A 12,558-nucleotide genomic window follows, 5' to 3' on the forward strand; every position below is an offset into this window, starting at 1 on the left:
ATTAACTGTGGGTGTAGGATTATAACTTTTTTTTTTTTAATGGTTGAACTGGATGGACTTTTGTCTTTTTTCAGCCAGACTAACTATGTAACTGCTGAGAGAAGAACACTGATTATTCCCTCCCCCTTCATAATCAGATCCTTACTGTTGACGCCTCTATTTTGTCCTATACTGCAATCTCAGGGTGCTGTTCTATTACAGTTCACCAAACACCCCTGTAGATAATGAGTGTTTGCATTGTATAGTGAAAGGAAAACAGTACTACATCATTACTGCCTGCAGGATATAACCACCATCATTAGTGCACCAACGGTCACCTACAGGGCCTCAACATTAGCCGGCAATAATCTATCTTAGAGACTGCCTCTCTAGCTCAATTTCAATCCCTTCTTTGTGGTTGTTTATGCTGTTTGACTCTAATTAAATTTCGTGACCAGTCTAGGCCTAGAACAGCCACCATTAGGACACACTGTTACCTGCTCAGAGTGCTGAATTGTGAAGTGGTAATAGGCTTTGGCTTACATCTGTCTAACAAACATCTTGACAATGAATATGTTCACTTTCTCTCATTTTTTTTTGTCTCACGCAAGATAACTGGGGTACAGAATGTTAACCACTTCCCACCAGCGGTATGCATATATGTGGCCTCTCAGTGGGTGGGGTTTAATGTTGAGAGGCCGCATATATGTGGCTCTATTTAAACAATTTTCTGGGCTGAGAGCGTGCGGGGACTTGAAAGCTCCCAATTCTCACTTGCGATTGGGAGCTTTCCAATCATGTGACTGTGACTTCCAATTTCCGTTTTTATTCTGTTATCTAATAGCCTGGTGTGTCAGTGGGGCTGAGGCCTGTAAAAGTTGGAGGCAGAGATCAGAAAACCCATTTTTACCAGTGGCTCCTTCGGGGTGGTGCTTCACATGTCTGAGCACAACTGTCTGCAACACAGATAAGAGGGTTTATCTGAGAGAAAAGAAGATCTATCGTGCAGGATGGGCATCAGTACAAGGAGGTGACTATTACCAACCTATAATGTCACTCATCTCTCACCCTACTCTGGACCAATCAGTGCAAAGCAGAGATAACAGAAGAATATATTGTGTCTCACCTGTGCTGATCTCTGTAGGAGTGTCCTCCTCTTTGAATGTCCTCGTCATTCCAGCCTCCTCCGTATATTGCTGATCATCCCTCACATACGTCTCTTCTACTTCACCCTCAACTTTCATCTTCATCAGATCTTCACCCTAAACCAACAGAATGGCAGAAATAACATCTGTAATATAGAAGGATTTATGATGTGAGATCACATAGAAAATATCATCTTGTAGAGTCCACACATCGTCTCCACATGTCAGAGTGTTCCATCACTTTATGTTCCAGACCCTCAACTCCACCGACCTGATGATGGTGAGGGATGGTGTGACCTTCCTGTGTGGAATCCTGGGAATACAGAGGACGGGGACATCTCTCTGGTGGGTTTCTATTATTAGGTGACTCCATCATATTGTCCTTGTAGAGATCCTTGTGTCCTTCAAAAAGCTCCTCCATGACTCCATACTTCTCATCCTCCTCTTTATACTCTTCTATAACTATAATATTATAATCCCCGAGGTTTCCACTCTGAATAAATCATAAACATCCATTGTAACTAACATGCTGTGTATAAATAATAACTACCAATAATTGCCAAACATCTACCTGATGTTGAGGGATGGTGTGACCTTCCTGTGTGGAATCCCAGGAATACAGAGGACGGGGACATCTCTCTGGTGGGTTTCTGTAGCTGGATGACTCAACCATGTTGTCTGGGTAGAGATCTGTGTGCCTTTTTTGAGACTCTGACTCCTCCATCACCTCATCCTCTTCTTTTATCTCTTTTTTAACCTCAACTTTAGAATTTCTCAGGTTTCCATCCTAAATATAAAATAAAAATGACATCAATGGTAACAATGCAGATAATGTACAGATCCTAATGATACTATCAGTGATTGTTCCTCATCTACCTGATGATGGTGAGGGATGGTGTGACCATCCTGTGTGAAATCCTGGGAACACAGAGGACGGGGACATTTCTCTGGGGGACTTCTGTAGCTGGATGACTCCACCATGGTGTCCTGGTACAGATCTTTGTGTCGTTTTAGAAACTCTGACCCCTCCATCACACCATCCTCATCCTCCTTTTTTACCTCTTTTTTAATATTGACATGTGTGGAATCCCGGGAATACAGAGGACGAGGACATCTCTCTGGTGGGTTCCCATGACTGGATCCATCTGTAGGAAACACACACACTGACTGAATCCATTGTTTCTATGTGTTTATCAGATGATGGGGGATCTAGGTGGATCCTCCGTACTGCTCTCTCCTTTACAATAAAGTCTCCTCTTACCCGGTGATGTGAGGGGCGGCTGATTGTCCATCATGACGTCCTTGTAGAGATCCTTGTGTCCTTCTAAATACTCCCACTCCTCCATGGAGAAATAGACAGTGACACCCTGACACCTTATAGGAACCTGACACACACAATGATACAGTCACCATCCAGACACATCCCTTGTCTGTTACTGGAGAATGTCCCAGAATTCCCGGCACCGCTCACCTCTCCTGTCAGCAGCTCAGTGATCTCTCTGGTGACTTCTAGAATCTTCTTCTTCTTTCTCTCTTCTATCAGGGAGGGAGGTGGAGGCGATGTGATGATCTCAAGACTTCACAGAGGGAAATTCTAGATTTGAACATGAATAATAAAATGAGATGATATTCCCAGAATCCTCCTCACCTCTCAGGTCTCCATTTTTATTAAAGCCCAACATCAGGTTGAGGTATAATTTACGCATAAAGTCCCTCACCCCCCACTATATAGGCTACAAGCTTGTTGCTGACATCATTATATACAACAAAGGACCATCAGTCCTGCTTTGCACATGAGGATGCTAAGGGTCCACCCACATCCTAAGAGCATCATACAATGTTCTGACTCTGGATGGAGGGATATTAGAAAAAGCAGATGTGACGTTAGTGTAGTGACTATGGGTGGAAGAACAATGGGAAGAGAAGTGTGGTGTCCATTGTAGGGTTATTGTGATCTTATTGAATGGGACCACTTTGGATTGAGGGATATTGGCAGGAAACGCTCTGAGGGTAATGTAGGGTCATTTTGCATTTGATGTCATAGAATGTGCAGGCTCTGGGTGGAGGAACATTGGGAGCAGGAGCTGTGAGGTCAGTGTGATGCCATAGGATTCTCTGACTCTGGAGGGACATTGGGAGCAGGAGCTGTGAGGTCAGTGTGATGCCATAGGATTCTCTGACTCTGGAGGGACATTGGGAGGAGGAGCTGTGAGGTCAGTGTGATGTCATAGGATTCTCTGACTCTGGTTGGAGGGACATTGGGAGGAGGAGCTGTGAGGTCAGTGTGATGTCATAGAATTCTCTGACTCCGGTTGGAGGGACATTGGGAGGAGGAGCTGTGAGGTCAGTGTGATATCATAGGATTCTCTGACTCTGGATGGAGGGACATTGGGGGGAGGAGCTGTGAGGTCAGTGTGATATCATAGGATTCTCTGACTCTGGATGGAGGGACATTGGGAGGAGGAGCTGTGAGGTCAGTGTGATGTCATAGGATTCTCTGACTCTGGATGGAGGGACATTGGGGGGAGGAGCTGTGAGGTCAGTGTGATATCATAGGATTCTCTGACTCTGGATGGAGGGACATTGGGGGGAGGAGCTGTGAGGTCAGTGTGATATCATAGGATTCTCTGACTCTGGATGGAGGGACATTGGGAAGAGGAGCTGTAAGGTCAGTGTGATGTCATAGGATTCTGGTTGACTCTGGATGGAGGGACATTTTCACTTCTTTCCTCCTATCCTACCCCAGTGGAGAGGGGCAAACAAAGATGCTGTGCACCTCGTCCTTATTAACCAATGATGTCAGCAGTTGTTAGGACACTGGCGGCTAGAAGGTTGTAACGGTGCACAATAAAAATCCGTGGCTTTGTGTAGTGTCTCAGCCCTATGTCCCTAAGGAGGTAAACGTTTTGACCTTGAAGGGGTTAATCTGGGTTCCCACACTATATATGTGTGTATCATCATCTGCTGGAGATAAAAGACATCACAGTGACTATGGAGGAAGAGGACGGACATGACTATTATTATTATTATTATACAGTATTTATAAAGCACCAACAGTTCGCTCTGCGCTGTACATTACAATGGGAGACAGAACATGTGACAGAACAATACCAATACAATGCAAAACATGAGGGGATCGAGGGCCCTGCTCTTTCAAGCTTACAATCTAGGAGGGATGGGATAGTGGTACAGGAGGAGATAGCTGTGGGGGATGGAGTGGTAGGAAGAGTGGAGGAGGTCGGCAAGTTAGCAGGGGGTGGGGTAGGCTTCCCTGAAGAGATGTGTTTTCAGGGTGCGCCTAAAGGAGAGGAGAGTAGGTGATAATCTGATGGGTTGGGGCAGGGAGTTCCAGAGGATGGGTGACACCTTGGAGAAGTCCTGGAGGCGGGCATGGGAGGAGGAGACAAGGGAACTAGAGAGGAAGAGGACAAACATGACTATGGAGGGAGAGGACAAACGTTACTATGGAGGAAGAGGACAAACATGACTATGGAGGAAGAGGACAAACGTGACTATGGAGGAAGAGGACGGACTTGACTATGGAGGAAAAGGACGGACTTGACTATGGAAGAAGAGGACGGACGTGAATATGGAGGAAGAGGACGGACGTGACTATGGAGGAAGAGGACGGACAGGACTATGGAGGAAGAGGACGGACGTGACCATGGAGGAAGAGGACGGACGTGACCATGGGGGAAGAGGACAGACAGACATGACGGGGGGTTACTGGGTGTAAATAGGAAATAACATCTTATTACCTCCTCTGCTGCCACTTCCACCAATGTCTCCTCTCTACTTCCTCCCACCTCACCTCTCACCCAGAACTTCCTTTCTATACCTTACATCACTTCCTGTCTTCCATAGAGACTTCCTGTCTGGGTAGAAGTGAGATCACCATCTTGTGGAGCTCAGAAGAACTGCAGCCCCGAGAAACATTTGCAGGACAGTCTTGGTATGTTTGCTACTTTTCCATTGTGTCCTCATCCCTCAGGTTCCAGGACTCTGTGGGGAGCAGCAGTGAGGTGATGACGGCTGGAACACTCTCTGGGTTCCATCATCAGGCACTGCAATGACACCAGACTGTTGGGAGCCGTCATCTCCTCTCTGACAGTGAAAGTAGAACTCCGACATCAGCAGAGAGGCAGCGGGAGGGTGGGATCAGGTAAGTACCACCACTGACCACCAATGCCGGGCTGGGGGTACACTTATGTTCTCACCGACACCAACAATGGGATTGATTCTCTCCCACTGGCACCCTCAATGGGACTTTATTTTACCTTTCACCAATATAAAAAGTGGGATTTATTTTTCTCCTGTAGAACTTTGTGTCTGTAGCTACCATAGAGACCTCCTGGGTTGGCAGCTCCTGGATATCAGTGAGATCACAAACTTGTGAAGGGACTGCAGCCCCAAGAAATGTTTTATACTGTGAACACGGCCACATGCTACATGAGATCCTTGTTCACCGCGACCGTGGGTTCAGTCTAAATCCTGGAGATTCAAAAGTCACAATCCCAACCATTTTTTTTGCACAGATTTGCCTGGGACAATATTTTTGTAACCATAATATACTGCATTCTAAGGGTCTGGTATGTATTTTTGGGGTGGGGGTGCATATTTCTTAAATTTGCTCTAGGATGTGCTACAGTAAAACTGACATTTACAAAGGAAAAAAAATGACAGTTTAGGCAAATGACATTTAATTGCTGACTTCTTAAAAAAAAAAAAAAAAGCACACAGACCCCTCCAAACGCACCAGAGGTCTTCCAAAATACATATCAGACTGTTGGAGGGGTCTGTGTGCTTTTTTTTAACCACTTAAGGACCGCCCACCTGCAATGTTCTGTAGATAGCAGAACCTGTACATGGCTGGCCTCCTCTGGGTACATGGCATGCGCACACGCCCACTGACTCCATCTGTGATTGTCATCAGGTCCCGGCCCATGATTCATGGCCAGGACCTTCTGATCAGCTGTGTCCAATGACAGCCCGGGGGCCCTGTGTTAGCAATCAACACAGAGCTCTGAGCAGAGGGAACAATTTCTCTGTTTCTTAGCCCTGCAAAGCAAGGAGACGCAGCAAAGAGATTTTTATTAAAAATCAGTGCATAATACACACAATAGCAGAGACAGGCAGACACTTAACCCCGTTGTTTACTTGAGATGATAACCCCTTCCCAGCCAGTATCATTAGTACAGTGACCGTGTATAGTATTATCACTGATCACTGTATTAGTGTCACTGGTGATGTCAGTGGCAGTTAGTTCCTAGCGAGTGTCAGTTAGTGTCAGATTTCCCGCTGCACAGTCCCACTAAGTAGGAAAACAAAATAAATCGATCTGTGGTACAAAGCAGCACACAGTAAACACATTAACACTTGCTAGGCACGCACTTAACCCCTTGATTGCCCCTTGATGTTAACCCCTTCCCAGCCAGTGTCATTAGTACAGTGACCATGTATAGTATTATCACTGATCACTGTATTAGTGTCACTGGTGATGTCAGTGGCAGTTAGTTCCTAGCGAGTGTCAGTTAGTGTCAGATTTCCCGCTGCACAGTCCCACTAAGTAGGGAAACAAAATAAATTGATCTGTGGTACAAAGCAGCACATAGTAAACACATTAACACTTGCTAGGCACGCACTTAACCCTTTGATTGCCCCTTGATGTTAACCCCTTCCCAGTCAGTGTCATTAGTACAGTGCAACTATAATCACTGATCACAGTGATCACAGCAACATCTCCAAGATACGTACATTCCTCACCCCAGACACTACTAAACAACACTCCCTCATCATCTCACGCCTGGACTCCTGCAACTCCCTTCTCACTGGCCTACCCAAGCACATGCTATCCCCACTCCAGTCTATCCTGAACTCAGCGGCCAGACTCATCCACCTCACCAACCGCTCCACATCTGCCTCCCCCCTCTGCCAATCCCTTCATTGGCTCCTGATTGCCCAACGCATCAAATTCAAATTACTAACTGTGACCTACAAAGCCATTCACAACGCCGCCCCGAACTACATAACTGACCTGATACCCAAATACTGATTTCACCTGCTGTAGCCGGAGGAGCAACAGGAGAGGAGGAGGAGAGCACACCAGATCATAACGTAGATGGTGACCTTAAGATGCCATATCCGACTTTAAGATGACTTCGCTTGGATATCTGGATATTATTATCTACATGCATATTTGAATTATGCATCTGGTGAGTGCATGATTCAATTAATTTTGATCACCAGAAGACGCACGTTTTGAATCACCATTTTGTTATTTCTAAGGACTTTTTTGGCACGGTGTTTTAGCACAAGATAGTCACATATTCTTAAATTGTTTGCTATATTTTTATGTATCAGAGGTAATTTCATTATTCTTAGCGCTGCGCCCTCTCTTTACAAATAATTGCCACCTGTTTTTCAAAGAATGAATGACCTCCCTAATAGAACTCCACACTGCTATTATTTTGAACACGCCCCTTTCAATGAGTGATTCAATGACACAGAATCAGCAGCATGCATGTCATGACTGTTGGGTCTGTTGGATTTCTATTACTCTACTACACCTGCTAGGAAATTATTTGTCATGTAGGAATATCATTTCTACCAAAAACAGTGATTGATCCGGTTAGTGATGTCTGACTGCTAGTATTTTTAACACAACTGTATATCTAGTGACTATATGACTGGCATGGTTCTAATACTACCACTGGCCACTGCACTTTGTATGGTGGGCTCTATATGATATCCTCCTGGCCACTGTACTCTGGGCCCTTCATAATTATTTGTAAACTGATGACCTGAAAAGGCTTTTAACCACTGTGGTCCCAAAGGAACCCTTGGAAAGTCCTGTTCAGGGTTTATAGATCTCCCAGGTTCCTCACCTATACCTTTAGAGATCTCTGATATGAAGTCCAGTGCAGGGTTTGCTGCTGTCTCCATGGGCAATTAAATCCACCTGGGACCTGTAGCCAGAGCTCTTGGCCTGGGAATCAGACAAGTCCTGTGTGGAGAGCTGAAAGGTTGGTGGAAATGAACTACCTGTGGATGATAAGTGGTAGGTTTGGTCAATCAGGACCTGCATTACTGTGTAGTGAGAGCCAGGACATGGCTAGGTTTTTATTTTTGATATTTTCTTGCCCTGTTTATTTTGAGTAAACCCTGTACAGCACTTTGTATAGTCCTTTGTAAATGGCACTAATCTCACTGGATTTGGTATCTGTTCCTGAAAGACTGCTTACCCCATGCTGCCTATCCCCAGCTCACATAACCTATAGTAAAATGATGGCTGAGTGGGAGTGCTGCCATCCTGGGTGGACATCACATACCTTTTTCCTGGGATTGGGCCATGCTGCAGTGGTATCTGTCACCCACTGTGTCCACAGAGGATGACAGATCAATGTACTGGACTGCTGCTATGAGATTATTGTGACTAATCACATGGTAATTGTACACAATGAATGGCTTCCATTCATAGTGATTTGTATATACTCTTGTGGTGTTCTCTGTTATTGGTCACGGTGATCACATGGTACAGACAGGGGCAATCACAGCCCATCTGTACCATGAGATTGGCCAAGGCCAATCACAACAGTACACACTGTTTGAATAGATGCGTTCATAAAAAAATGGTTGCTTGTAACAGTGATTATCACTGTTATAAGCAATCCTAGTGGGAAAAAAAAATCCTGATCACCTCCCCAGAGTTTGTGTATGGTAACACTACTGCTCTCAGTCTGCAAAACAAAAAAATTGTAATAAAGTAGTTTTTGTTTTTTAACTTTTTTTTTTTTTACATACGGTCACTGGCCAGTGTCCGTGATCACCATCATAGCAGATATGATTATGTTGTACTCCACTGGTGACAGTATGTAAATGGATGCTTGTAACAGTTAATATAACTGTTATAAGCAATCCATAGTGGTGTTTTTTGTTTTTTTTTTTGTTTTTAAGAAGAGAGAAAAAAATTCTGAACTACTCCCTAGAGTAATATAATGTCACTATGGTAAAGAGTATTTTCACTCTGTTAACAAATTTACAAGTCAGCAGCAATACTTTAGGTCCTGACTTTTAAAAAACAGACTTGCCTGTCCCAGGATCCAGCGATGTCCACCTGACCCTGCTCTATGCCGGTCTTTGGGTCCAAGCGCTGGCAACTTAACTATGGTCAGCCAACTCTGACTCACTGTGGTTTTTTTTTTTTTTTTGCACATGTACATGTGCAGCACATGTATGAGCTGCATTGAGCCATGTAAATGGTCCTGCAGTCTCCTGGGACCTGTGACATGTCCCAAGAAGCTGCAGGGGAAATATGGGGGGGGGGGCAAACTTCCTCTCTGGACAACTAGGTGTTTGGAGCGGGAGTAGGTGAAAAATCAGGTACCCCCCCCAAAAACAATTGTATTAAAGAAATGTTTTTTTTAAAAAAAAACAAAACATTTTTTTTACATACTGTCACTGGCCAGTGTCCCTGATCACCATCATATCAGATATAATTATGTTGTAATACACTGGTGACAGTATGGAAATGGTTGCTTGTAACAGTGAATATAACGGTTATAAGCAATCCATAGTGTGTTTAAAAAAAAAATAAATAAATAAATTCTGATCTACTCCTTAGAGTAATATGTCACTATGGTAAAGAGGATCTTCACTCTGTTAACAAAAATGTAACTAAGCATTATAGAAAACATCCCAACATAAAAAATGGTGGGGAAAATAAACCTGGATATTAAAGAGGATCTTCACTCTGTTAACAAAAATTTATAAGTCGGCAGCAATACTGTAACTCCTGACTTTTAAAAAACAGACTTCCCTGTCCCAGGATCCAGCAATGTCCTCAGCTGACCCTGCTCTTTGCCGGTCTTTGGGTCCAAGCGCTGGCAATTTAACTATGGTCAGCCAACTCTGACTCATTGTGGGTTTTTTTTTTTTTTTTTTTTTTTTTTTTAAGCCTGCTGCACATGTATGAGCTGCATTGAACCATGTGAATGGTCCCGCAGTCTCCTGGAACCTGTGACATGTCCCAAGAAGCTGCGGTGTGTGGCGGCAAACTTCCTCTCTGGACACCTAGGTGTTCGGAGCGGAAGTGGGAGGTGGGAGTAGGTACAAAATCAGGTACCCCATCCCCCCCCCAAAAAATTCCAAATATTGGAGAGGTGGTAGGGGGAGCGGAAGAAAGAATGAACATCTTTTGGGTGAAGATCTGCTTCAAGGTGACACAGGTGTGTACAAGAAACACCTTAACAATGACCACCATTTTATTCTTCAGGGCCTCTGCTGTCCTAAAATAAACTCACCGGCTTTTTTTTTTTTTTTTTTTCCCCCCCCGGGTTCACTTCAATTGCTTGGTAACACAAATTGTTAATCAGACAATCACATGGCAGCAACTCAGTGCATTTAGGCATGTAGACGTGGTGAAGGCGACTTGCTGAAGTTCAAACCGAGCATCATAATGGGGAAGAAAAGGGATTTAAGTGACTTTGAACGTGGCATGGTTGTTGGTGCCAGACGGGCTGGTCTGAGTATTTCAAGAACTGCTGAACTGCTGGGATTTTCACACACAACCATCTCTAGGGTTTAGAGAATGGTCCGAAAAAGAGAAAATATCCAGTTGTGTGGAGGAAAATGCCTTGTTGGTGTCAGAGGAGAATGGGCAGAATGGTTCCAGATGATAGAAAAGCAACAGTAACTAAAAAAATAAACACTTGTAACAACCAAGGTATGCAGAATACCATCTCTGAATGCACAACATGTCCAACCTTGCTGCAGGAGACCACACCGGGTGCCACTCCTGTCAACTAAGAACAGGAAACAGAGGCTACAATTCATAGGATCACCAAAACTGGACAATAGATCGGAAAAAGGTTGCCTTGTCTGAGTCTGGATTTCAGCTGCAACATTCAGATGGTGGGGTCAGAATTTGGTGTAAACATGAAAGCATGGATCCATCCTGCCTTGTATCATTGGTTCATGGAAGTGCAGCTGACAAATCTGCAGTAACTGCATGATGCTATCATGTCCATATGGAGCAAAATCTCTGAGGAATGTTTTCAACACCTTGTTGAATCTATCCCACGAAGAATGGGGGGGGTCCAACCCGGTACTAGGATGGTGGACCTAATAAAGTGGCCAGTGAATATATTTGTATGGAGGGTTTTGGCTAATCTTCGGGCTCAAGATATGCATTTTAACATGTGTGGTCACCATAGTGGCTAAATTTCAGTGTAAGTCAGTTCCCACCCAGCATCAGATTGGCCCCCGCACTATCACAATCCCACTATAAGTCACTGATCACTGCCATTAGTAGTTTTAAAATTCCAGTATATATTGGGCAGCACGGTGGCTAAATGGTTAGCCCTTCTGCCTGGCAGAACTCGGGTTGTTGGTTTGAATCTCAACCACGGCACCACCTACCTGGAGTTTGCATGTTTTCTCTGTGCCTGTGTGGGTTTCCTCCGGGTACTCCGGTTTTCTCCCACACTCCAAAGACATGCTGGTAGGTTAATTGGCTCCTGTCTAAATTGTCCCTAGTATGTGTATGTATGAATGTGAGTTAGGGACCTTAGATTGTACGCCCCTTGAGGGTTAGGGACTGATGGGAATGTACAATATATATTATACAGGATTTCTACAGCACCAACAGTTTGCTCAGCGCTTTAAAATATAAGACAATACAGCGTCAATACAAAAGGGAAAGGAGGGCCCTGATCCTTGGAGCTTTAATAAATATATGTACTGTATATGTGTAAAGTGCTGCGTAAATTGATGGCGCTATAGAAGTACCTGTAGTAATACTGTGTGCAAAAACAGCTGGCAGTGAAAGGGTTAATGTGAGCTAGATGGAATCACTCTCTTGTGGTCACAATCTAAACCAGCGGTTCTCAACCTTCCTAATGCCGTGACCCTTTAATACAGTTCTTCATGTTCTGGTGACCCCCAACCATAAAATCTTTTACCCACTAATTATAATTCATGAGTGTCGTTTTTTACCTCCAATACTGCTGCTTTCAACAGAGTAGCTGCTTTCAACAGAGTAGCTGCTTTCAACAGAGTAGCTGCTTTCAACAGAGTAGCTGCTTTCAACAGAGTAGCTGCTTTCAACAGAGTAGCTGCTTTCAACAGAGTAGCTGCTTTCAACAGAGTAGCTGCTTTCAACAGAGTAGCTGCTTTCAACAGAGTAGCTGCTTTCAACAGAGTAGCTGCTTTCAACAGAGTAGCTGCTTTCAACAGAGTAGCTGCTCTTTACACATCAGAAATATGTGTTTTCTGATGGTCTTAGGGGGCCCCTGTGTCGCGACCCACAGGTTGAGAACCACTGATCTAAACATTAGAGCTCCCCCTAGCTGCAGCCTGGTAATAGCATCGCTAGGAGGTCTATTCCTTTAGCCCCTGTAGACATTTCGGGGTCTATTCATAAAAAAATTTGCATAGC

The 12,558-nt window shown here is 44.3% G+C and overlaps 1 protein-coding gene across 1 annotated transcript in view; it reads right to left on the reverse strand.

Moving 5' to 3' along the window:
- LOC149429931 (uncharacterized) overlaps positions 1 to 12,558 on the reverse strand; it is a 71,026-nt gene that overhangs the window by 35,385 nt on the left and 23,083 nt on the right. The window contains exons 6-10 of the mRNA XM_089666366.1: positions 2,386 to 2,503; positions 2,001 to 2,269; positions 1,696 to 1,911; positions 1,396 to 1,617; positions 1,106 to 1,241 (exon numbers count right to left, since the gene is read on the reverse strand). Coding sequence (XP_089522492.1) covers positions 1,106 to 1,241; positions 1,396 to 1,617; positions 1,696 to 1,911; positions 2,001 to 2,269; positions 2,386 to 2,503 — 961 coding nt within the window. The remainder of the gene's footprint in view (positions 1 to 1,105; positions 1,242 to 1,395; positions 1,618 to 1,695; positions 1,912 to 2,000; positions 2,270 to 2,385; positions 2,504 to 12,558) is intronic.

This window comes from Staurois parvus, unplaced genomic scaffold, assembly GCF_062004578.1.
Source record: "Staurois parvus isolate SC_StPar_1 unplaced genomic scaffold, SC_StPar_1.0 ptg002686l, whole genome shotgun sequence".
NCBI lineage: Eukaryota > Metazoa > Chordata > Amphibia > Anura > Ranidae > Staurois > Staurois parvus.